The sequence below is a fragment of the Struthio camelus genome, chromosome Z (genome assembly GCF_040807025.1).
Source record: "Struthio camelus isolate bStrCam1 chromosome Z, bStrCam1.hap1, whole genome shotgun sequence".
NCBI classification, from domain to species: Eukaryota; Metazoa; Chordata; class Aves; order Struthioniformes; family Struthionidae; genus Struthio; species Struthio camelus.
This window is the reverse complement of record NC_090982.1, coordinates 89,745,163-89,771,024: the sequence shown is the minus strand read 5'-3', so window position 1 is coordinate 89,771,024 and position 25,862 is coordinate 89,745,163. Positions and strand designations below refer to the sequence as shown.

Sequence of the window (25,862 nt, the reverse complement as noted above, 5' to 3'; positions counted from 1 at the left end):
TACATCTCCCAGAATGCTCTGCAGACTAAAATGGCCGCCCGGAAGCCCGGCGCCGGAAGACTACTGCTCCCGGCATGCCGCGCCCCGCAGACAGCCTGGCCGCCCGGCAGCCCGGTGCCGGAAGACTACTGCTCCCGGCATGCCGCACTCCCAAACCAGCATGGCCGCCCGGCGCCGGAAGACTACATCTCCCAGGATGCCGCGGGCAGCAGCGCTCCGTGAGGTTGGACCCAGCGGCGATCCCGTCCCGTCCCCGGCAGCCGCCGTGGAGCCCGGAGCCCCCCGGCCCCGCGATCCCCGGCACCGCCGCGACCCTCCGCAGGGCTCCCCTGGGACCCCTCCGCCCTCCCGACACCACTCCCAGCCCCGCCGTAAAGGAACAGTGGAAAAAAGGAAGTTACCGGGCGACGACAGCGCAGACGGAGGGACTCTGCGGGGCCCGGAGGCGCCAGAAGGCACCCGGACAGCTCCTGGGCAGGGGAGAAAGCTCAGCAGAGAACTTTGTGGCGTGCTGCAAAACCAGCACTGGGCCCCGGGGCACACAGAGGGATCGGGGGCACCTCAGAACGTGAACGGAGGGGTCCTGAGGGCGTCGGAGGGCAAACGCAGGGCTGTGGGGCAAAGCAAAGTACGAGTGCAGGGTCTCAGTGCACACCGAAGGGGCAGCAGGACATGTCACAGGGCTCAGCGCGGCTGACGGGACGGTGCCTGCAGGCTCCCCCTGTCCCCAGGGAAAGTGTCTCCCAGCCCCAGGCGCACAGGCCCCCGCCACCGACACATGAGAGACGTTGCAGAGTGCTGAAAGCAAATCTGGGAGCAGTCTGGGGCCCTCACACTGCCCTGCGGAGCCCTGGCTGCCCCCAGGATAATGGGAAACTCCACCAAGAGCCCCAAGGGTCGAGGCAATGCAAGGGAAGTTACCCCGAGCCCTGTGAACAGCACTGGGGTCCCTGGGAACCGCAGGGACCCCCAAGAACAAAGGATGTGGGGACCAGCTCCCAATCCCAGACACAATGTGTAACCTCCTCCCCTGGGCATCATCTTCAGGCAAAGCGACGGCAGGAACCACAGACACGAGTGCAAAGAGTAAAGCAACTGTTTATTGTTTTACTGCGCAGAAGCAACACCTGGGAGGGAGTTTGCCATGGAGCTCAGTGCCAGCATGCTTCCCCTTACCCTGTGACACCTGAAGAGTCATCTCCGCACCAGCGTTCGTCGGTCCTTTGGGGAAGGGTCAGCTCCTGCTGCTGCCCTTGACGCGGCAGGCGTCTGAGTAGCTGACAGCCTATCCCCTCTACTTTTTCCTTCAGGGATAGGATTCAGCTCTGACAGGTGAGAAGATCTTTGATCTCTGATCCTGCCTGTCTGCACTACTGCCCTACCCCAGACTAGAGCCCTGCAAGACACTTTCACAGCTCTCACCTCACCTGTCACATCACCACTCTCAGTGCGATGGGCCTGCGCCTTATCAAATCCAGACCTCAGGTCAGTGCACAAAGCTGAACGCTGGGAACAGGGGAAGGTTAGGAACCCCAGAGAAGGGTTTGCACCCTGCTGCTTAGGCTTCGGGGCTTACAGTTTATTATCTAAGGATTCAGCCCTTGTCATTTATCAGTAAGGCGTAAGCCCTGAACCCTATGTGACAAATTGCAAATCTTGGAACCCAAGTGGTTGCTTTAAAATTTACGGATGAGGTTGGATTTTAAATCCTGCGCCCTGATCGCTAAGTCAGCAAACTGTAAACCCTGACTGATAAAGACAGCCCCACAAAATAAAGTAATAAACCATAGCCCCTGAGTGACAGACCCTCAACAACAAACTAAACAATAAACCTCAAGTGAAAAACTCCAAACCCTCAGCTTTAAGCAAGACACACCAAAGTACACATGAGCTTGCAAGTTTTGCCCACAGCTTAAGAAGTTTCCCCTTCATTTAGAAGTACAGCAGAACAGGAAGATATGCATCAGAATCACGTTACAGTTGCTGTTTATAAGCTTGGTCTTAGCCACCATTCAAATGTGAGCACATGCAAGAATCGCTCCACAGGACTGCAGTAAGCTGCACTTCCACTGAACCTACCTGAAACATTGCAAGCGCTTATTCAACTCCATTACAGACAATTAATATTTTTGGTCCCCTCAGCTCCATGGGCAAACATCCACAGCCAGTGACTCCAGCAACCACCTAGGGGACAACCACCTTCCACCTCCCAGCCCTGCACACACACAGTGCAGCCCCAAGACTTAGCTGCGTCCACGCTGCAAGTCAGAGCTCGACCTTCATGGCCAACCACAGATCTCCGCAGAGCTCCCAGCTGTGACACCGCTCCTTCGACTGCCAGACTATGCTTCAGCACCTGCAAAGAAGCCAGAACAGTTACTGAGAGGCCAGGCAACTGCGCAGCCCTCCTAGAACTACTCCCTTGTCCAAGGCCCGTAACTGTTCCCACAATTATGACTGACCCTCTACACTGCTCCAGTCACTCTCTCAGGCTCCGTTTTATCGCAAGGATGTCACGGCAGCCCTCACATACAGTCAGGCTCGCTCAGGCACTCGGCCACCTCCAGCCTTCGGTAGATGGTCCTCCTCAGGGAAACTGTGCCGCTGACGGACACTCTCAGAAAGCACTGTCCAGCCAAGGCAGGATAAAAACTAAGGCCTCCAAAAACTCCAAACTCTGGAGACTGAGCTGATGGGAAACTGACTCTGGCCTGGACAATGACAGAAGAAGGATTTTGCTTCACTCGTTCAGGCTGCCTAGCATGTGGCCCAAGTTAGACAGACCGTGCTGGAAATCCCTGTGACGTGACAGCGTGTTGGAAAGCAGAGCTGAGCACAGGCTCCTGGAAGAGGAGCAGAGTAAGGCTGATGTAGGGAAGACAACAGTTTGCATAAAGTCAGAAAACAGGGCTCAATGCCAGCGACACAATCACGACTCCAACTGCACCGCGCAGCAGCCCTGTCTGCGCACAGGCAGACAAGACACAGTAACTGCAGACTGCGCTGACGTGTAAGACGGACAACAGCAGCTCCAGACTGCCCTAGCACACCCTGCCCTACCTGCACCTGTCCTAACACCCGAATACTCAGAGCCTCTGCTAATCTCTACCACATGCTAATGTCTACCACATCCCCCCACAGCATCTTTGGCCCATTAGTGCTCCCCCACTGCACATCCGCAGCCCCATGCCTCTGCACAGAGTCACTGCAGGGGTATCTGACATGACCTGAACCAGGCAGATTGATGGGACCCTCTGGTTGCTACTGATCGTCTCTGCCGAGCACCAATTGCCTCTTGACACCTTCCACACCAGACAAAACACAAAGGAATGATGAACCTTCAGCTGGACAGAGGGACAGGGAGCAGAACAGAAGGAAAGAGGGATAGAGAGCTTGGCTGACAGATGGAAAAAGAAAGAGAAGGATAGAGACCTAGCCCCAGGGTCAGGGCCCTGGACAAAGGAAGAGAAAAAGAGGACAGAGGGCCAGACAGGTGGAGGGCTGAAGAGAGGACCAGGGAGCAGAAGAGAGAAAAAGAGGGATGTAGAAGTGGACAGAAGAATAAAGAGAGGAAAGGAGGGAAGGGGAAGCAGACAGAGGGACGGGAAGCAAAAGAGAAGGGTGGAGAACCAGACAGAGGAACGGGGACTGGAAGAGAGGGAAAGGGAGCCAGTCAGAGCAATGGGAAGAGAGTGAGAAGGACGAAGAGCCAACCAGAAAGGTGGAGAGAAAAAAAAGAGGGAGGGGAAGTCAGACAGAGAGATGAGATAGAGCAGGGGAAAAGAGGGATAGGGAGACAAATAGATGGATGGGGAGCTGAACAGAGGGACAGAAATAGAAAGAGAAGGCTGGAGAGGGGGAGAGAAGGCTGGAAAGGTACAAAGAGACAGACAAGAGCAGCAGAGGGATGGGGAGCTGGACAGAGGAACAGCGGGCAGGTAGTGGGACAGAGAGGGGAAAAGGATGATGGAGAGCTGGATAGAGCGATAGGGAGCCAGTCGGAGGGAGGAAGATATTGACAGAGGGATGCAAAGAGTACCAGAGGGATGGGGAACTGGGCAGGGCACTGAGTAGCTAAACAAAGGGACGGGGTATCGGACAGAGCTACGGGGAAAGAAAGAAAAAGATGGAGCGCTGGACAGAGGGACAGCGAATGGAACCAGATGGATCCAGACAGCCCGGAACAGCCCTCAACACGCTCCAGTTCCACTCACCTGCTGAGCTGCAGAGCTCTCTGTGTACCGCTGGGCCCAAAGTCCACTTGGGCACTGCTGTGTGGAGGACCCGCAGCCACACCGAAAGGCACGTGGAGGCCACTTGTGGGCCTGCTTGCCTGTATCCCTATACCTCCAGAGTGTCTGTGTCTGCAAGAGCGAGGGTGCACCCACGGGCCCACTATTCCCCTCTCTCCTTGGCTGGTCCATGAATTGTGGCTTATTACTCACAAGTCCAGTGAGGATGCAGCCAACCTTCCTACAGCCGAAGTTCTTCAGCAGGACCACGCAGAGAATCTTTCCACTGGCATTTGGATTCTCCTGGCCGCTCTTGACACGCTGTAACTTACAAAGGTCTGAGCGCGGTAGCCTGTAGTTCTTCATGGCAGCATGTAGTCGATCCCCGATGTTCTGAATACCTAAGATTAACACAATTTATAAACACAAAAATACTGCCGCTATAGGGTGTACAGTCAAGCTACAATTTCTGCCACCAAAGAAAACCCCTCCGTGTCTGCCAGAATGAGCCATATGCATCAGCGCCTATAGCTCAAGGCTAGCAACCCCTCCCAGGTGACGTTCTTCTGGCAGGCTGCGTGTCTGAACTCCTCCGTCTTGCCTAAGAGTCTCCGCTGGGACGTTATAACTTTGTCAGCCAGCGCTTGTTGATGGAGGCACGGTAAAATCCATCATCCTCCGAAAGTATAAAGCAAAGCAAAAAAAAAAAAAAAATCAGAGCTCTGCAGAAAATCATAAGACAAACCCGTTTATATGCACAAAAGCAGATCTAATATACACACAAGCAAAGCAAACGAGCACAGGCAAGCCACAAATACCGCTTCCCCCAACTCCCCTTTTGGAAGCCATGAAGACACTTGGGTTGCTGTGAAAGGGAAGTTAGACTAAGTAGCTCCTAGAGCTTAATCTTTCAGAAGCCTTCTGTGTCCACATTTTTGGCACAACCACGCTCTACCCCTCATTCAATTCAGATGCACAGAAGATGATCCGCTTCTTGGTACACTTGCACTGTAACTCCCCCCTTGTTAAGATCAGTGCCCACTGTCCCACTTAGACAGAGGATACTCTGCTGCCTATTTATTTCCCTGACATGAGCTAGTTTAGAGGGAATTGAGCAGATTGGGCTGCATCTGGGCTGATAAAAGGTAAAAGTCTCAAAGACAGTTACAGCCCAGATTGCTTCTAAACAGTCTTTCTCACAGCCAGAGAGTTTCTGTTCGGGCCTCAAAGGGGATGTAAGGATGATGCCACTGGCACCCACTTTCCCTCTACTGCTCTTTTGCAGCAGCGCTGCTCCCATGGAATCAGTAGATGTGGGAATCCTTACTGAAAAAGGCTTGCCTTGTCCTGGGAATTTGAGGGCAGGAGATTTTACAGCCGCTTCTTTCAGTTGAGTGAAAGCAGCATCATGTTCCTTGTTCCAGCTCCATTCCTGACTCCTTTCCCGTAATTCCCACCGTGGTCTGCCGATACCACGCAAGTTATATTAACACTGCCGGAGGAAATTAAATCCTCCTAAAATTGCCCTAAAGTTGGAACTGACAAGAAAGAGTCTTAATTTCATAAGGCTTTAACCTTTTTTCTAGCTACTATATTCCTGTTTCCCCAAATACCATTGCCATATCAGGAACCTGGGGTTGCACCAATTGAGCCTTCCTGAAATTCACCTCTTAATTTTACAATTCAGATACTTCTCTCTCACTCTCACTTCCTCTTCGGGAACTCTGGTCACTTGACTATCATTCCCCTATGATAATAAGTTGCTGTCTTGTAGCTCTTAAAATATGATGCTTCATAGATACATAAAGTCACATGCAAAGAAATATGTATGCAGCATACTTTTTGTAACACGTGCAGACCTTCTGTTATATGTTGGTGATCTGTTATCCTGATCACTATTCCTAGGGATCCTTCCTCAACAGGAGGAATGGGGTTTCCCTTTTGGGGAGATGGAGACAGCAGTTATAACAGCCCTCGGCATCATACGTTACAGGTAAACAGTTTGGTAACAAAACATACAGCAACTAGGGCTAGGTTATTAGACAGGCAGGCACATCACCTAATACACACCTATGCCATCTTCCATGAAACCTTAGTCTGGTTCAGTGTTATTGTACCATTCAATATCCTTTCTCAAACCCTTGTATACACATGCTTAACCAACAATTCTCTCAGTCTTTAACTACATGGAAGAATGACAGCACTTAATTTGCCTGCCTCTGTTTCAAACCTGTTACCTTTTTGATACATCTCCTAGATTATTCCTCCTATACGTGGATGCTTGCCTTAGAGGCAATGACCAAAGGTGAACAACTGGATCACTAGGTCTAGCTGCTTCTCTTCAAAACGTTCTCCTTCAGTGGACTACCCTGCCAAACAAACCCAAAAGACTGATGAGGCCACAAGGGTATAGATTTTTTGCACCACTTCTCCAGGGCTTTCAGGGTGATTGACATAACCCCTGCTCTTCACATTACTCAAAGCTACATTCATCTACTGCCTAGGACTAACCTGTTTCTATTTTAAGAGGGGGTTGTTGTTTGTTTCAACTTTACGTATAGTCCATAATCTGCTATGCATCATCTCTAGCCCCTTCTGCTTTTACAGAACTTTTGGTAATTACAGGTGGTAATTAATAGCACCCATTGTCCCATGGATTGGAGTAACACATCTCTCCTTCTCTGAGGACGTGCCTAAGACCCACACTTTTTTCTACAGTATGGTTGGGGGCTTCCCATAGCCCTTCAGCGTTCCCTTAGGCTTTTCCTGAGCCTTTTATTTGTTTAGGTTATTCCTTAGCCTGCAATTGTATGTTAATGTTCTCCTTAAGCATTGCACAGAGCACAATTATCCTAGACCAGCCGCATTTAGAAAGTCCTCTTGCAGGCACAGAGGGTCCCGAGAGGTGGCTCAGAAAAAGAGAGAGAAAAATCGGTTTGTCATCTGTGCACCCACCTGCCAACATTCTTCACCAAGAAGTGCTGCAAATTCTCTTTTCTCCAAAGCAGGACTGAGTCAAGGGGGACACAGATCACACCCTCTAATTAGGACACCTCGCTGCTGTGGGGACAGGGTCTAGGAGTGGTTTTAGGACTGTATGGGGCTTGGAGGGGGAAAGTCTGGAGTCAGTGACAATGTTGTGGCAGGGTTTGGAGGCATTTTGGGGTCTGTAGGGGTGTTAGGACAGGATCTGTGGGTGGTTTCTTGGCTTTTGGGGGAGCTGGAAGCAGGAAGGGTGGGAATCTGCAGGGCCCTCAACGGCAGGGGTGCCACCCCAGATGCGTACTGAGTGCACAGCAGTGCTGCATGTGGCTGTCAGCTTTGCAGGAGAAGCCACTGGAAGAGGAGGAAGGATCTACGAGCTTGTACAGAATGCCAGAAGAGGCAGCAGGGAACTCACCAAGAGCCCAGAAGAGCTGTGAAGGACCCCACCTTCCAGACAAGAGGCATCAGGCTGCTGTGCCACTGCTGGAGACACCCACACTCCTGTGCAGCATACGCGTGCCTGGGGAGATGTAAGAGGCAACGGAGGACCCATCGACACACACTGGACTGGGGAACCCCACAGCTGTGGGGCAGCTGTGCAGGAGGGCGCGGGGCTCAGCGAGGCTCAGCAGGGGTTACAGTCAGTTGGTACCCGGGTTGGCTGGGGCCCACAGTCTGTGCCTGCGACTGGGGGAGGCCTCAGGGCGCCTGGGCGTATTTTTCCCCTGTCCACCTTCTCGTTTCCCTAGCTACAACTCTCAAGTAAACGTTCTCGGCGCTGCGCTAACTGCACCTGGCTCAAAGTGACCTTAAGTCGGTTTGGTCCGGTAGCTTTAAGCTTCCTTGCGACTTACCAGCACCCTCGGGCAGGCCTGCCGCGACGGGAGCCGTCCGCCCAGCGCCGCTCCGGGGCCCGCCAGCCTCGCCGCTCCTCCCGGCCGCCTCCGCAGGGGCGAGCGCCCGCCCCGGCCGCGCCAGGGAGGAACCGGGGCCCTGAGGGCGACACACGGCAAACGGACGGTCAAACCCGCGCTCCCGGCAGACCCTGGGCCGCGCTGCCGGCGCGGCGCGGCGCCAGGCACGAGCCCCCTCCCCAAATCTCGCCCCGCACCTCCGCCTCCACGCAGCGACGGCCCCCGCGGGCAGAAACCGCCCGACGCCCGCGGCCGCCCGAGGGGACGCGCTCACCTCACCGGGGCCCCCAGATCTCCGACTCCGGGCGGCCTCGGCCCGCACCCGCCGCCGCCCCAGCGAAAACTCCGTCCCCGCGCGCCGCCATGCTGCTGCCCGCCGCCGCGCATGCGCCGCCCTCCGCGCATGCGCCGATCGCGAACGGGGCGCGGGAGCGCGGGGGGCCCGGCTCTCGAGCACCGCGCATGCGCCCCGCTTCGCCTGCAGTACCCACTTTTCGCCAGCCGAGGGCACGAACGAGCGCCGACGAGCAAGTGCACCTGCGCCCCGCTTCGCCACGCCGAAACCACTGCGCCTGCGCCCCGCTTCGCCTGCAGTACCGATTTCTGGCCAGCCGAGGGCACCAACGAGCCACGCCGAAACCACTGCGCCTGCGCCCCGCTTCGCCTGCAGGACCGATTTCTGGCCAGCCGAGGGCACCAACGAGCCACGCCGAAACCACTGCGCCTGCGCCCCGCTTCGCCTGCAGTACCGATTTTTGGCCAGCCGAGGGCACCAACGAGCCACGCCGAAACCACTGCGCATGCGCCCCGCTTCGCCTGCAGTACCGATTTCTGGCCAGCCGAGGGCCCCCACGAGCCACGCCGAAACCACTGCGCATGCGCCCCGCTTCGCCTGCAGGACCGATTTCTGGCCAGCCGAGGGCACCAACGAGCCACGCCGAAACCACTGCGCCTGCGCCCCGCTTCGCCTGCAGTACCGATTTCTGGCCAGCCGAGGGCACCAACGAGCCACGCCGAAACCACTGCGCCTGCGCCCCGCTTCGCCTGCAGTACCGATTTCTGGCCAGCCGAGGGCACCCACGAGCCACGCCGAAACCCAGTGCGCATGCGCCCCGCTTCGCCTGCAGGACCGTTTTTTCGGGCTGCAGTACCGATTTCTGGCCAGCCGAGGGCACCAACGAGCCACGCCGAAACCCAGTGCGCATGCGCCCCGCTTCGCCTGCAGTACCGATTTCTGGCCAGCCGAGGGCACCAACGAGCCACGCCGAAACCACTGCGCATGCGCCCCGCTTCGCCTGCAGTACCGATTTCTGGCCAGCCGAGGGCACCAACGAGCCACGCCGAAACCACTGCGCATGCGCCCCGCTTCGCCTGCAGTACCGATTTCTGGCCAGCCGAGGGCACCAACGAGCCACGCCGAAACCACTGCGCCTGCGCCCCGCTTCGCCTGCAGTACCGATTTCTGGCCAGCCGAGGGCACCCACGGGTCACGCCGAAACCACTGCGCCTGCGCCCCGCTTCGCCTGCAGTACCGATTTCTGGCCAGCCGAGGGCACCAACGAGCCACGCCGAAACCACTGCGCCTGCGCCCCGCTTCGCCTGCAGGACCGATTTCTGGCCAGCCGAGGGCACCCACGAGTCAGGCCGAAACCACTGCGCCTGCGCCCCGCTTCGCCTGCAGTACCGATTTCTGGCCAGCCGAGGGCACCAACGAGCCACGCCGAAACCACTGCGCCTGCGCCCCGCTTCGCCTGCAGTACCGATTTCTGGCCAGCCGAGGGCACCAACGAGCCACGCCGAAACCCAGTGCGCATGCGCCCCGCTTCGCCTGCAGTACCGATTTCTGGCCAGCCGAGGGCACCCACGGGTCACGCCGAAACCACTGCGCCTGCGCCCCGCTTCGCCTGCAGTACCGATTTCTGGCCAGCCGAGGGCACCAACGAGCCACGCCGAAACCACTGCGCCTGCGCCCCGCTTCGCCTGCAGTACCGATTTCTGGCCAGCCGAGGGCACCAACGAGCCACGCCGAAACCACTGCGCATGCACCCCGCTTCGCCTGCAGTACCGATTTCTCGCCAGCCGAGGGCACCAACGAGCCACGCCGAAACCACTGCGCCTGCGCCCCGCTTCGCCTGCAGTACCGATTTCTGGCCAGCCGAGGGCACCAACGAGCCACGCCGAAACCACTGCGCCTGCGCCCCGCTTCGCCTGCAGTACCGATTTCTGGCCAGCCGAGGGCACCAACGAGCCACGCCGAAACCACTGCGCCTGCGCCCCGCTTCGCCTGCAGTACCGATTTCTGGCCAGCCGAGGGCACCCACGAGCCACGCCGAAACCACTGCGCATGCGCCCCGCTTCACCTGCAGTACCGATTTCTGGCCAGCCGAGGGCACCAACGAGCCACGCCGAAACCCAGTGCGCATGCGCCCCGCTTCGCCTGCAGTACCGATTTCTGGCCAGCCGAGGGCACCCACGAGCCACGCCGAAACCACTGCGCATGCGCCCCGCTTCGCCTGCAGTACCGATTTCTGGCCAGCCGAGGGCACCAACGAGCCACGCCGAAACCACTGCGCATGCGCCCCGCTTCGCCTGCAGTACCGATTTTTCGCCAGCCGAGGGCACCAACGAGCCACGCCGAAACCACTGCGCATGCGCCCCGCTTCGCCTGCAGTACCGATTTCTGGCCAGCCGAGGGCACCAACGAGCCACGCCGAAACCACTGCGCATGCGCCCCGCTTCGCCTGCAGGACCGATTTCTGGCCAGCCGAGGGCACCAACGAGCCACGCCGAAACCACTGCGCCTGCGCCCCGCTTCACCTGCAGTACCGATTTCTGGCCAGCCGAGGGCACCCACGAGCCACGCCGAAACCACTGCGCCTGCGCCCCGCTTCGCCTGCAGTACCGATTTCTGGCCAGCCGAGGGCACCCACGAGCCACGCCGAAACCACTGCGCCTGCGCCCCGCTTCACCTGCAGTACCGATTTCTGGCCAGCCGAGGGCACCAACGAGCCACGCCGAAACCCAGTGCGCATGCGCCCCGCTTCGCTTGCAGTACCGATTTCTGGCCAGCCGAGGGCACCAACGAGCCACGCCGAAACCACTGCGCCTGCGCCCCGCTTCGCCTGCAGTACCGATTTCTGGCCAGCCGAGGGCACCAACGAGCCACGCCGAAACCACTGCGCATGCGCCCCGCTTCGCCTGCAGTACCGATTTCTGGCCAGCCGAGGGCACCAACGAGCCACGCCGAAACCACTGCGCCTGCGCCCCGCTTCGGCTGCAGTACTGATTTTTCGGGCTGCAGTACCGATTTCTGGCCAGCCGAGGGCACCAGCGAGCCACGCCGAGCAAGTGCGCCTGCGCGCTGCGGCTGCCTGCAGTACTACGCTGTTCGTAGCTGAGGGCCGCAGGGAGCAGTGTCGGGGCGGCGCGCATGCGCGAGGCGGCTGGTTGGCTGGCAGGCTTTCATCGCTCGAGGGGCACCAAGGAACCGATGCGTCCAGGACGCATGCGTTCGTCGGCTGGCTGCACTATTGGGGTGGCATCACCCGAGGGCAGCATGGAGCACATCTGGAGCAGTGCGCATGCGTTAATCCCCTGCCTGCAGTACCGGTTCGTAGTCACTTGAGGGCAGCAGGGAGTAAGCGGGTCGCCCCCCCAATGCGCATGCGCCACTCCGCTTGCCGCAGCCGCGAGCCGGTCTGATCCAGTGCGCATGCGCGACCCCGCTGGCCTAGGCCGGCAGCGGCCGCCGCCGCTCCCCGCACCCTCCGGTCGGGCCGCCCCGACCCTTTCGTACCCTCCCCCCGGGCACCTGTGTCCTGCAGGAGGAGACGGTGGCGGGGACCTCACGAGCACCCCGTGTCTCGGCGGCGGTGCAGCACCGGGGCGCAGCAGCGCCGAGGGGTGGTGGCGGTGGCAGTCGCGCCTGGGGCGAGCAGGCCTCGGGTGGCAGGGCGCGCCGGGTGCCCGCAGTCAGGGCCCAAGGCAAGGGCCCCAGCCGGGCCTCGTCCTCGGCCTCCTCGGTTTCTGGCAAGCGTGCTTACAGCCGTTTTTCCATCCGGACAGGGAAAAGAGCCTCCTGCCAGTTCTGCTCCTGACTCTTCCAGAACCTCCCACTGCGGTGCTCTGCTGCTACCAGAAAAACGACGGATATGCTGCTCTAAGAAACGCGACCCTCTTCCTCAGCACTGATGGGAAGGACCCTTTATTTCACACAGAGCTTTAACCTTTCTTCTTCTGTCAGCGGGCCGTTTCCCCAATTACAGTACCTTTATAATGAGCCTGGCGTTGCGCTGTGTGCTGTGCACCAACCGGCCTTGAATCCTGTCCCTTCCAGTCAGTTTTAAGGCTCAGGCACCTCGCTCTCACACCTCTTCGTCCGTAGCTCTGCCCACCACAGCACTGTCCACGAAAGGTAATGCCTTTCCTACCTCTCTGCAGGCAACCCGTCTAAACCGTCTCTGACAACGACCACGTGTTAGTGCAGGCACACTGTGAAACCCCAACCAGACCTGAGGAAAGGTGTACTGTTTCTCTCTCCATGTGAAAGCCAATCTGTAAATCGATTTTTCTCTAGTGAGGGGAGTGACCAGGAAACAGCCACTTGTTATCTTGTCGCTTACCAACACCCTTGGGTGCACGAGGTACATCACAGCTATCCTCCCCGGGACGCCGCGCAAAAGTCCTTCTCGCGGGACAGCCTGCCTCCCCACACCTCCAGGCCATCTGCATCTACACGAGCGAGGGCACACGTACAAGTCTGCTCTGGGGAGGAACCTCAGCCCTAAAGGCAGGAATTAAAACAAAGACAGGGAGAGGCAAACATGTGTTCAGGGCAGACCCTGCCCTGTGCCCGCACGGAGCAGAGCACTGCCAGGCCCCTGAAAGCCCGCACCCTTTTCTCCCCGCAACGCATGCCTTGAGGTGGGCCGGAGAAATCCAGGCACCCGCAGCCACCCCAGGGACACCCTCGCCTCTCTGGTTCTGCTGAGCCCTCAGCGCAAGGTGGTTCCGGCCCTTACCCGCCACGGGCAATGAGTGCTGCCGCCTACCAGGAGAAACGCATTGCAAGGCAAAGCCTCCGGAATCGTCAGCGGGCGTATGACCGCCCCCTGGGTTTCTTCTCCTCTTCCTCTGCTCTCGAGGGAAGCTCAATAGCTAGTCCGCTTCTTCCTGCCTTTGCATGTCTAGAGCACCGGCTTATCGACTGCTCTCAGCTGCCTCCTGCGACGCGACGTTAGCGCTAGAAGCACATCCACCGTGTTGCTCGGTATTGGCTCAGAAAGGCGTTTGTTTACTAAAGGAAAGGAAAAGGCAAGAGTACTCCTGGGGAGAACACACGTATATGAACGCAAGCACCATATGAGGGAGGTCATATGCAATGGCAACACAATCTCTGCTTTACGCTCAGTTATGACAGTAAGGCAGTAAGCCAAACGAATACTAGTTTCAAACTTTCAAAGCAACGAACTTATAGAAACAACAACAAAAAATCCAAACTGTGATGAGGATTTCCCCAGAGTTAGCCCAGAAATACTACAAACCACAATAACGTATTTGCTTCCCCTCCAAAGGGTTGCAGCTGCATAAAGAGATACCGAGTTTGCCTTTAATCTCTGCTTTATTCAAAAAGGGGAGGGTGCTGACACACAAAGCCAGAAGGAAGGCTTCTCAGGGGAAAAAAAGCCAGAAGCTTGTAAGCGGCACAAAAAAAGCTTTACAAAGGGGGTGGGGGGTGGGGGGTGCAAAAAGCCCAAAAGAGAGAAGAGCTTAACAGAGTGAACTGGTGGTGCAAAATTGCAAAAGGAAGGATCGAGGGGCAGCAAAAAAGAAAAGGAAAAGGAAGGGATGTTGTGGGCTGGGCGAGGGAGAAGAAACAATTCAGGGTTCTGTGGGGACAAGATGGTGAAAGGGAGGACCTCAGGGGCAAAAAGAACCTCAGCGGAGGAACCTACAAGTCACAAAAAGCCAAACTCAGGCATCCGCAGAGCACAAATACTTGACAGGAGGGATCGGGGGAGAATGAAAGGCCAGAAGGTGGGCTCTGGGGTGCACATAATCCAAAGAGAGGTACCTTTCTCAGCACTCATCACGGCAGCACTCCGGCCTCTCCCCGTGCTGAAGATGGGCTGTGCCAGGATTCGCCGTGTCCCCGCGATGCCATCCAGGGCCCATTTACCCACAGCTGGCTCCTTCCCCCCTCTGTCCACACCAAACCCTGACCTGCTTCGGGACAAGAAAGAGCAAAATAAGTGCCAAAACACTGCAAAATGGGTAAATTTGGGGGTAATGGGGAGGGCAGAAGACCATGGGGGACCCTAAGAACCCATCCAGAACGTGTAAGTATTGCTAATAATATTCAAAAGCTGCTTATACTCCTTGTTTTCTTCCCAGGGATTTTTTGCAAGCATATTCTAGATGAGATTTAAAAGGACAAAATTCCATAAAATTTGCAACCCCTAAACAAGCAATGACCTTACTCATTTAGCACTGTCAACCTCCTGCCTTTCTGTTTGTTACGCAAAGTAGATAGTCAAAAGAGAGCTCCGTGACAGTCTGCGCAGTTTTGAAGATTAAACACAAGGGATGTTTGCACAGAGCATCTCTACCACACTAAAGCATGAAAACATCAGCACTCTGATCATCTTTCGAGGTACTGCAGTCAGCAAGCTCAGAAGGCTCGTTCAGTTTCTAAAATATCTGGACTTTTCGAGTAGCGATCGCAGCTTAAAGGCTCTTATTGTCAGAAAAATCTAGTGGCTTGATTACTACAGGTATTATTAGCGGAAGCACACAGCCTTTTAAAAAGGGCAGATACTGTCTTTTACGTTTCCAGTGAATCCTCAGAATTCTCATTGCTTTTCATTAGGAGTCACCTTCAGCCGCAAGAGCGTTAAAAAGACCAAATACTTTGCTGTCAGGTCAGAACTTTCTGCTTCCTGGGGCCTAAAGGGACACGCGATTGTCTGCTAAAACAGGTACTAAACCCCCCAAAAGAGAGAGGGGAAGTCGGACAGAGAGATGGGATGGTACAGGGGAAAAGAGGGATAAGGAGGCGGCAAATAGATGGATGAGGAGCTGAACAGAGGGATGGAAACAGAGAAGACTGGAGAGGTGGATGGAGGGCTGAAGGGGCAAAGAGAGGTACGAAGAGGCAGATAGACAGAGCAGTTGGGGGGGGTGGTGGAGGGATGGGGAGCCAGGCAGAGGGACAGCAGGCAGGTAGTGGGATCGGGAGAGAAAGAGGACGACGAAGAGCTGGACAGAGCGATAGGGAGCCAGTCAGAGGGATGGAGAAGCAGACAGAGGGAAGCAGGTATTGACAGAGGGACGGGAAGAGTACAAGAGGGATGGGGAGCTGGGCAGAGCAACGAGTAGTTAAACAAAGGGATGGGGCACCGGACAGAGCTATGGGGAAAGAAAGAGAAAGATGGAGAGCTGGACAGAGGGACAGGGAGCAGAACCGGATGGACCCAGGCAGCCCGCCCGGGACAGCCCTCGACCCGCTCCAGCCCCGCTCACCCGCCGAGCGCTCTGCACACCGTTTTCCCCAAGTCCGCCTGTGGGCCTGCTTGCCCGAATCCCTGCGCCTCCAGAGCGCCTGCGTCCGCGAGAGCGAGGGCGCACGCACGGGCCCACACCGGGGAGGAACCTTGCACTCCGTCACGCCCTTTTACTACTGCTTGTGCATCAGCCCCTTTCAGACCGTCACGTGCGCACGCTTAACCCCCCAAATTCTCTAAGCCCTTAACAACTTCCGTACTCACGGCACCTAGCTTTCCCACGCTCTTCCCCGTCTTGTTTGAAAACCCTCCCAGAGCTCTTCTGTACTTACGTGCTTCCTTAAAACAGCATCACCGAAATCAACAAAACGGGTCGAGCGGCTCCTCCTCAGGTTGCTGGCCCTCGGAACACTATTCTGCAAATGAATCAAACCACCAAGGTCACCGGGAGGTTCCTGTTTTGGAGCTTCCTCTCCCCCCTCCCGCCCCCCCCCCCCAAGCTTTCATTACGGTTCCCTAACCTGGGCAAACGCAGGTCCTCCCTTAAGCACTGCAACAGTTTTTATTCTGGGGTCCCAAGTTCCCGTTATTGCTTGCTGCTAGGCAGCAAAGCAAGGCGAGGACAGGTCGGGTCACAGGTAACCCATCTAGCCATCCTAAATTCTCATTTTAGGCCTCGCCGGTTACTCCGGGTAAACAGACCAAAATAAAGCTCCAGACAGGCAGGTGAGGCTTCACACAGACCTCGCGGGCCTGCTAGCGCCAGCGATGCCATAGCGACTGGGCTACCAGGCGCTACTCCCCCCTCTCCTTTGCTGGTCCACGAAGCGTGGCTCACGGGTCACGGTAAGGACGCTGCCAACCTTCCTACGGCCGAAGGCTCCTCTTCGGGACCGGGCAGAGAACCTTTCCGCTGGCATTTGGATTCTCCTGGCCGCTCCTGACACGCGATAACTGACAGAGGTCTGAGGGCAGCAGCCCGTAGTTCTTCACGGCAGCATATAGTCCTTCCCCCATGACATGACAAGTAAGGAACAGACACACTGGCCCACTGCTGCAGTGCTGAGGAGGCACAGGCACCTGGAACGGCAGCTCCTGGCTGCCACAGAGCACGACGTGGCCAGCGGGTGGGAACCCTGTTGACAGCTGCACCTCCTGCCACCTCGACAGGCACAACATGATCTCCCAGAAACCCAGCAAGGGAAGCCAACGCCTCCCGGCATGCCTAACAGATTAAAATGGCCGCCCGGAAGCTCGGTGCTGGGACACTACATCTCCCAGAATGCTCCGCAGATGAAAATGGCCGCCCGGCAGCCCGGCGCCGGAAGACTACTGCTCCCGGCATGCCGCGCCCCCAAAACAACATGGCCGCCCGGAAGCTCGGTACCGGAAGAATACATCTCCCAGAATGCTCTGCAGACTAAAATGGCCGCCCGGAAGCCCGGCGCCGGAAGACTACTGCTCCCGGCATGCCGCGCCCCGCAGACAGCCTGGCCGCCCGGCAGCCCGGTGCCGGAAGACTACTGCTCCCGGCATGCCGCACTCCCAAACCAGCATGGCCGCCCGGCGCCGGAAGACTACATCTCCCAGGATGCCGCGGGCAGCAGCGCTCCGTGAGGTTGGACCCAGCGGCGATCCCGTCCCGTCCCCGGCAGCCGCCGTGGAGCCCGGAGCCCCCCGGCCCCGCGATCCCCGGCACCGCCGCGACCCTCCGCAGGGCTCCCCTGGGACCCCTCCGCCCTCCCGACACCACTCCCAGCCCCGCCGTAAAGGAACAGTGGAAAAAAGGAAGTTACCGGGCGACGACAGCGCAGACGGAGGGACTCTGCGGGGCCCGGAGGCGCCAGAAGGCACCCGGACAGCTCCTGGGCAGGGGAGAAAGCTCAGCAGAGAACTTTGTGGCGTGCTGCAAAACCAGCACTGGGCCCCGGGGCACACAGAGGGATCGGGGGCACCTCAGAACGTGAACGGAGGGGTCCTGAGGGCGTCGGAGGGCAAACGCAGGGCTGTGGGGCAAAGCAAAGTACGAGTGCAGGGTCTCAGTGCACACCGAAGGGGCAGCAGGACATGTCACAGGGCTCAGCGCGGCTGACGGGACGGTGCCTGCAGGCTCCCCCTGTCCCCAGGGAAAGTGTCTCCCAGCCCCAGGCGCACAGGCCCCCGCCACCGACACATGAGAGACGTTGCAGAGTGCTGAAAGCAAATCTGGGAGCAGTCTGGGGCCCTCACACTGCCCTGCGGAGCCCTGGCTGCCCCCAGGATAATGGGAAACTCCACCAAGAGCCCCAAGGGTCGAGGCAATGCAAGGGAAGTTACCCCGAGCCCTGTGAACAGCACTGGGGTCCCTGGGAACCGCAGGGACCCCCAAGAACAAAGGATGTGGGGACCAGCTCCCAATCCCAGACACAATGTGTAACCTCCTCCCCTGGGCATCATCTTCAGGCAAAGCGACGGCAGGAACCACAGACACGAGTGCAAAGAGTAAAGCAACTGTTTATTGTTTTACTGCGCAGAAGCAACACCTGGGAGGGAGTTTGCCATGGAGCTCAGTGCCAGCATGCTTCCCCTTACCCTGTGACACCTGAAGAGTCATCTCCGCACCAGCGTTCGTCGGTCCTTTGGGGAAGGGTCAGCTCCTGCTGCTGCCCTTGACGCGGCAGGCGTCTGAGTAGCTGACAGCCTATCCCCTCTACTTTTTCCTTCAGGGATAGGATTCAGCTCTGACAGGTGAGAAGATCTTTGATCTCTGATCCTGCCTGTCTGCACTACTGCCCTACCCCAGACTAGAGCCCTGCAAGACACTTTCACAGCTCTCACCTCACCTGTCACATCACCACTCTCAGTGCGATGGGCCTGCGCCTTATCAAATCCAGACCTCAGGTCAGTGCACAAAGCTGAACGCTGGGAACAGGGGAAGGTTAGGAACCCCAGAGAAGGGTTTGCACCCTGCTGCTTAGGCTTCGGGGCTTACAGTTTATTATCTAAGGATTCAGCCCTTGTCATTTATCAGTAAGGCGTAAGCCCTGAACCCTATGTGACAAATTGCAAATCTTGGAACCCAAGTGGTTGCTTTAAAATTTACGGATGAGGTTGGATTTTAAATCCTGCGCCCTGATCGCTAAGTCAGCAAACTGTAAACCCTGACTGATAAAGACAGCCCCACAAAATAAAGTAATAAACCATAGCCCCTGAGTGACAGACCCTCAACAACAAACTAAACAATAAACCTCAAGTGAAAAACTCCAAACCCTCAGCTTTAAGCAAGACACACCAAAGTACACATGAGCTTGCAAGTTTTGCCCACAGCTTAAGAAGTTTCCCCTTCATTTAGAAGTACAGCAGAACAGGAAGATATGCATCAGAATCACGTTACAGTTGCTGTTTATAAGCTTGGTCTTAGCCACCATTCAAATGTGAGCACATGCAAGAATCGCTCCACAGGACTGCAGTAAGCTGCACTTCCACTGAACCTACCTGAAACATTGCAAGCGCTTATTCAACTCCATTACAGACAATTAATATTTTTGGTCCCCTCAGCTCCATGGGCAAACATCCACAGCCAGTGACTCCAGCAACCACCTAGGGGACAACCACCTTCCACCTCCCAGCCCTGCACACACACAGTGCAGCCCCAAGACTTAGCTGCGTCCACGCTGCAAGTCAGAGCTCGACCTTCATGGCCAACCACAGATCTCCGCAGAGCTCCCAGCTGTGACACCGCTCCTTCGACTGCCAGACTATGCTTCAGCACCTGCAAAGAAGCCAGAACAGTTACTGAGAGGCCAGGCAACTGCGCAGCCCTCCTAGAACTACTCCCTTGTCCAAGGCCCGTAACTGTTCCCACAATTATGACTGACCCTCTACACTGCTCCAGTCACTCTCTCAGGCTCCGTTTTATCGCAAGGATGTCACGGCAGCCCTCACATACAGTCAGGCTCGCTCAGGCACTCGGCCACCTCCAGCCTTCGGTAGATGGTCCTCCTCAGGGAAACTGTGCCGCTGACGGACACTCTCAGAAAGCACTGTCCAGCCAAGGCAGGATAAAAACTAAGGCCTCCAAAAACTCCAAACTCTGGAGACTGAGCTGATGGGAAACTGACTCTGGCCTGGACAATGACAGAAGAAGGATTTTGCTTCACTCGTTCAGGCTGCCTAGCATGTGGCCCAAGTTAGACAGACCGTGCTGGAAATCCCTGTGACGTGACAGCGTGTTGGAAAGCAGAGCTGAGCACAGGCTCCTGGAAGAGGAGCAGAGTAAGGCTGATGTAGGGAAGACAACAGTTTGCATAAAGTCAGAAAACAGGGCTCAATGCCAGCGACACAATCACGACTCCAACTGCACCGCGCAGCAGCCCTGTCTGCGCACAGGCAGACAAGACACAGTAACTGCAGACTGCGCTGACGTGTAAGACGGACAACAGCAGCTCCAGACTGCCCTAGCACACCCTGCCCTACCTGCACCTGTCCTAACACCCGAATACTCAGAGCCTCTGCTAATCTCTACCACATGCTAATGTCTACCACATCCCCCCACAGCATCTTTGGCCCATTAGTGCTCCCCCACTGCACATCCGCAGCCCCATGCCTCTGCACAGAGTCACTGCAGGGGTATCTGACATGACCTGAACCAGGCAGATTGATGGGACCCTCTGGTTGCTACTGATCGTCTCTGCCGAGCACCAATTGCCTCTTGACACCTTCCACACCAGACAAAACACAAAGGAATGATGAACCTTCAGCTGGACAGAGGGACAGGGAGCAGAACAGAAGGAAAGAGGGATAGAGAGCTTGGCTGACAGATGGAAAAAGAAAGAGAAGGATAGAGACCTAGCCCCAGGGTCAGGGCCCTGGACAAAGGAAGAGAAAAAGAGGACAGAGGGCCAGACAGGTGGAGGGCTGAAGAGAGGACCAGGGAGCAGAAGAGAGAAAAAGAGGGATGTAGAAGTGGACAGAAGAATAAAGAGAGGAAAGGAGGGAAGGGGAAGCAGACAGAGGGACGGGAAGCAAAAGAGAAGGGTGGAGAACCAGACAGAGGAACGGGGACTGGAAGAGAGGGAAAGGGAGCCAGTCAGAGCAATGGGAAGAGAGTGAGAAGGACGAAGAGCCAACCAGAAAGGTGGAGAGAAAAAAAAGAGGGAGGGGAAGTCAGACAGAGAGATGAGATAGAGCAGGGGAAAAGAGGGATAGGGAGACAAATAGATGGATGGGGAGCTGAACAGAGGGACAGAAATAGAAAGAGAAGGCTGGAGAGGGGGAGAGAAGGCTGGAAAGGTACAAAGAGACAGACAAGAGCAGCAGAGGGATGGGGAGCTGGACAGAGGAACAGCGGGCAGGTAGTGGGACAGAGAGGGGAAAAGGATGATGGAGAGCTGGATAGAGCGATAGGGAGCCAGTCGGAGGGAGGAAGATATTGACAGAGGGATGCAAAGAGTACCAGAGGGATGGGGAACTGGGCAGGGCACTGAGTAGCTAAACAAAGGGACGGGGTATCGGACAGAGCTACGGGGAAAGAAAGAAAAAGATGGAGCGCTGGACAGAGGGACAGCGAATGGAACCAGATGGATCCAGACAGCCCGGAACAGCCCTCAACACGCTCCAGTTCCACTCACCTGCTGAGCTGCAGAGCTCTCTGTGTACCGCTGGGCCCAAAGTCCACTTGGGCACTGCTGTGTGGAGGACCCGCAGCCACACCGAAAGGCACGTGGAGGCCACTTGTGGGCCTGCTTGCCTGTATCCCTATACCTCCAGAGTGTCTGTGTCTGCAAGAGCGAGGGTGCACCCACGGGCCCACTATTCCCCTCTCTCCTTGGCTGGTCCATGAATTGTGGCTTATTACTCACAAGTCCAGTGAGGATGCAGCCAACCTTCCTACAGCCGAAGTTCTTCAGCAGGACCACGCAGAGAATCTTTCCACTGGCATTTGGATTCTCCTGGCCGCTCTTGACACGCTGTAACTTACAAAGGTCTGAGCGCGGTAGCCTGTAGTTCTTCATGGCAGCATGTAGTCGATCCCCGATGTTCTGAATACCTAAGATTAACACAATTTATAAACACAAAAATACTGCCGCTATAGGGTGTACAGTCAAGCTACAATTTCTGCCACCAAAGAAAACCCCTCCGTGTCTGCCAGAATGAGCCATATGCATCAGCGCCTATAGCTCAAGGCTAGCAACCCCTCCCAGGTGACGTTCTTCTGGCAGGCTGCGTGTCTGAACTCCTCCGTCTTGCCTAAGAGTCTCCGCTGGGACGTTATAACTTTGTCAGCCAGCGCTTGTTGATGGAGGCACGGTAAAATCCATCATCCTCCGAAAGTATAAAGCAAAGCAAAAAAAAAAAAAAAATCAGAGCTCTGCAGAAAATCATAAGACAAACCCGTTTATATGCACAAAAGCAGATCTAATATACACACAAGCAAAGCAAACGAGCACAGGCAAGCCACAAATACCGCTTCCCCCAACTCCCCTTTTGGAAGCCATGAAGACACTTGGGTTGCTGTGAAAGGGAAGTTAGACTAAGTAGCTCCTAGAGCTTAATCTTTCAGAAGCCTTCTGTGTCCACATTTTTGGCACAACCACGCTCTACCCCTCATTCAATTCAGATGCACAGAAGATGATCCGCTTCTTGGTACACTTGCACTGTAACTCCCCCCTTGTTAAGATCAGTGCCCACTGTCCCACTTAGACAGAGGATACTCTGCTGCCTATTTATTTCCCTGACATGAGCTAGTTTAGAGGGAATTGAGCAGATTGGGCTGCATCTGGGCTGATAAAAGGTAAAAGTCTCAAAGACAGTTACAGCCCAGATTGCTTCTAAACAGTCTTTCTCACAGCCAGAGAGTTTCTGTTCGGGCCTCAAAGGGGATGTAAGGATGATGCCACTGGCACCCACTTTCCCTCTACTGCTCTTTTGCAGCAGCGCTGCTCCCATGGAATCAGTAGATGTGGGAATCCTTACTGAAAAAGGCTTGCCTTGTCCTGGGAATTTGAGGGCAGGAGATTTTACAGCCGCTTCTTTCAGTTGAGTGAAAGCAGCATCATGTTCCTTGTTCCAGCTCCATTCCTGACTCCTTTCCCGTAATTCCCACCGTGGTCTGCCGATACCACGCAAGTTATATTAACACTGCCGGAGGAAATTAAATCCTCCTAAAATTGCCCTAAAGTTGGAACTGACAAGAAAGAGTCTTAATTTCATAAGGCTTTAACCTTTTTTCTAGCTACTATATTCCTGTTTCCCCAAATACCATTGCCATATCAGGAACCTGGGGTTGCACCAATTGAGCCTTCCTGAAATTCACCTCTTAATTTTACAATTCAGATACTTCTCTCTCACTCTCACTTCCTCTTCGGGAACTCTGGTCACTTGACTATCATTCCCCTATGATAATAAGTTGCTGTCTTGTAGCTCTTAAAATATGATGCTTCATAGATACATAAAGTCACATGCAAAGAAATATGTATGCAGCATACTTTTTGTAACACGTGCAGACCTTCTGTTATATGTTGGTGATCTGTTATCCTGATCACTATTCCTAGGGATCCTTCCTCAACAGGAGGAATGGGGTTTCCCTTTTGGGGAGATGGAGACAGCAGTTATAACAGCCCTCGGCATCATACGTTACAGGTAAACAGTTTGGTAACAAAACATACAGCAACTAGGGCTAGGTTATTAGACAGGCAGGCACATCACCTAATACACACCTATGCCATCTTCCATGAAACCTTAGTCTGGTTCAGTGTTATTGTACCATTCAATATCCTTTCTCAAACCCTTGTATACACATGCTTAACCAACAATTCTCTCAGTCTTTAACTACATGGAAGAATGACAGCACTTAATTTGCCTGCCTCTGTTTCAAACCTGTTACCTTTTTGATACATCTCCTAGATTATTCCTCCTATACGTGGATGCTTGCCTTAGAGGCAATGACCAAAGGTGAACAACTGGATCACTAGGTCTAGCTGCTTCTCTTCAAAACGTTCTCCTTCAGTGGACTACCCTGCCAAACAAACCCAAAAGACTGATGAGGCCACAAGGGTATAGATTTTTTGCACCACTTCTCCAGGGCTTTCAGGGTGATTGACATAACCCCTGCTCTTCACATTACTCAAAGCTACATTCATCTACTGCCTAGGACTAACCTGTTTCTATTTTAAGAGGGGGTTGTTGTTTGTTTCAACTTTACGTATAGTCCATAATCTGCTATGCATCATCTCTAGCCCCTTCTGCTTTTACAGAACTTTTGGTAATTACAGGTGGTAATTAATAGCACCCATTGTCCCATGGATTGGAGTAACACATCTCTCCTTCTCTGAGGACGTGCCTAAGACCCACACTTTTTTCTACAGTATGGTTGGGGGCTTCCCATAGCCCTTCAGCGTTCCCTTAGGCTTTTCCTGAGCCTTTTATTTGTTTAGGTTATTCCTTAGCCTGCAATTGTATGTTAATGTTCTCCTTAAGCATTGCACAGAGCACAATTATCCTAGACCAGCCGCATTTAGAAAGTCCTCTTGCAGGCACAGAGGGTCCCGAGAGGTGGCTCAGAAAAAGAGAGAGAAAAATCGGTTTGTCATCTGTGCACCCACCTGCCAACATTCTTCACCAAGAAGTGCTGCAAATTCTCTTTTCTCCAAAGCAGGACTGAGTCAAGGGGGACACAGATCACACCCTCTAATTAGGACACCTCGCTGCTGTGGGGACAGGGTCTAGGAGTGGTTTTAGGACTGTATGGGGCTTGGAGGGGGAAAGTCTGGAGTCAGTGACAATGTTGTGGCAGGGTTTGGAGGCATTTTGGGGTCTGTAGGGGTGTTAGGACAGGATCTGTGGGTGGTTTCTTGGCTTTTGGGGGAGCTGGAAGCAGGAAGGGTGGGAATCTGCAGGGCCCTCAACGGCAGGGGTGCCACCCCAGATGCGTACTGAGTGCACAGCAGTGCTGCATGTGGCTGTCAGCTTTGCAGGAGAAGCCACTGGAAGAGGAGGAAGGATCTACGAGCTTGTACAGAATGCCAGAAGAGGCAGCAGGGAACTCACCAAGAGCCCAGAAGAGCTGTGAAGGACCCCACCTTCCAGACAAGAGGCATCAGGCTGCTGTGCCACTGCTGGAGACACCCACACTCCTGTGCAGCATACGCGTGCCTGGGGAGATGTAAGAGGCAACGGAGGACCCATCGACACACACTGGACTGGGGAACCCCACAGCTGTGGGGCAGCTGTGCAGGAGGGCGCGGGGCTCAGCGAGGCTCAGCAGGGGTTACAGTCAGTTGGTACCCGGGTTGGCTGGGGCCCACAGTCTGTGCCTGCGACTGGGGGAGGCCTCAGGGCGCCTGGGCGTATTTTTCCCCTGTCCACCTTCTCGTTTCCCTAGCTACAACTCTCAAGTAAACGTTCTCGGCGCTGCGCTAACTGCACCTGGCTCAAAGTGACCTTAAGTCGGTTTGGTCCGGTAGCTTTAAGCTTCCTTGCGACTTACCAGCACCCTCGGGCAGGCCTGCCGCGACGGGAGCCGTCCGCCCAGCGCCGCTCCGGGGCCCGCCAGCCTCGCCGCTCCTCCCGGCCGCCTCCGCAGGGGCGAGCGCCCGCCCCGGCCGCGCCAGGGAGGAACCGGGGCCCTGAGGGCGACACACGGCAAACGGACGGTCAAACCCGCGCTCCCGGCAGACCCTGGGCCGCGTTGCCGGCGCGGCGCGGCGCCAGGCACGAGCCCCCTCCCCAAATCTCGCCCCGCACCTCCGCCTCCACGCAGCGACGGCCCCCGCGGGCAGAAACCGCCCGACGCCCGCGGCCGCCCGAGGGGACGCGCTCACCTCACCGGGGCCCCCAGATCTCCGACTCCGGGCGGCCTCGGCCCGCACCCGCCGCCGCCCCAGCGAAAACTCCGTCCCCGCGCGCCGCCATGCTGCTGCCCGCCGCCGCGCATGCGCCGCCCTCCGCGCATGCGCCGATCGCGAACGGGGCGCGGGAGCGCGGGGGGCCCGACTCTCGAGCACCGCGCATGCGCCCCGCTTCGCCTGCAGTACCCACTTTTCGCCAGCCGAGGGCACGAACGAGCGCCGACGAGCAAGTGCACCTGCGCCCCGCTTCGCCACGCCGAAACCACTGCGCCTGCGCCCCGCTTCGCCTGCAGTACCGATTTCTGGCCAGCCGAGGGCACCAACGAGCCACGCCGAAACCACTGCGCCTGCGCCCCGCTTCGCCTGCAGTACCGATTTCTGGCCAGCCGAGGGCACCAACGA

The 25,862-nt window shown here is 56.1% G+C and overlaps 2 protein-coding genes across 13 annotated transcripts; both read right to left on the bottom strand.

Annotated features, from left to right (window-relative positions):
• Positions 1-1,082: 1,082 nt before the first annotated feature.
• Positions 1,083-16,880, bottom strand: LOC138064548 (uncharacterized). Of its 12 annotated transcripts, none has more exons than XM_068927624.1 (5): positions 16,472-16,880; positions 15,966-16,049; positions 14,205-14,356; positions 4,215-4,633; positions 1,083-2,356 (listed from the first exon to the last, which is right to left on the bottom strand). In XM_068927624.1, exons 3-5 carry the CDS (start codon positions 14,218-14,220, stop codon positions 2,111-2,113), a joined length of 681 nt encoding a protein of 226 aa, XP_068783725.1. In that variant the 5' UTR covers positions 14,221-14,356; positions 15,966-16,049; positions 16,472-16,880; the 3' UTR covers positions 1,083-2,110. The 12 variants fall into 12 exon arrangements, 5 of the variants coding, with proteins under 5 accessions (XP_068783725.1, XP_068783724.1, XP_068783728.1 ...); XM_068927623.1 differs by having other exon boundaries at positions 16,497-16,880; XM_068927627.1 differs by having other exon boundaries at positions 4,446-4,633; positions 16,497-16,880.
• Positions 16,881-18,110: 1,230 nt separating this feature from the next.
• Positions 18,111-25,546, bottom strand: LOC138064619 (uncharacterized). Its single transcript, XM_068928039.1, has 4 exons — positions 25,434-25,546; positions 25,100-25,238; positions 21,243-21,661; positions 18,111-19,384 (listed from the first exon to the last, which is right to left on the bottom strand). The coding sequence occupies exons 3-4, from the start codon at positions 21,624-21,626 to the stop codon at positions 19,139-19,141; spliced, it is 630 nt and encodes a 209-aa protein (XP_068784140.1). The 5' UTR covers positions 21,627-21,661; positions 25,100-25,238; positions 25,434-25,546; the 3' UTR covers positions 18,111-19,138.
• Positions 25,547-25,862: the final 316 nt, after the last annotated feature.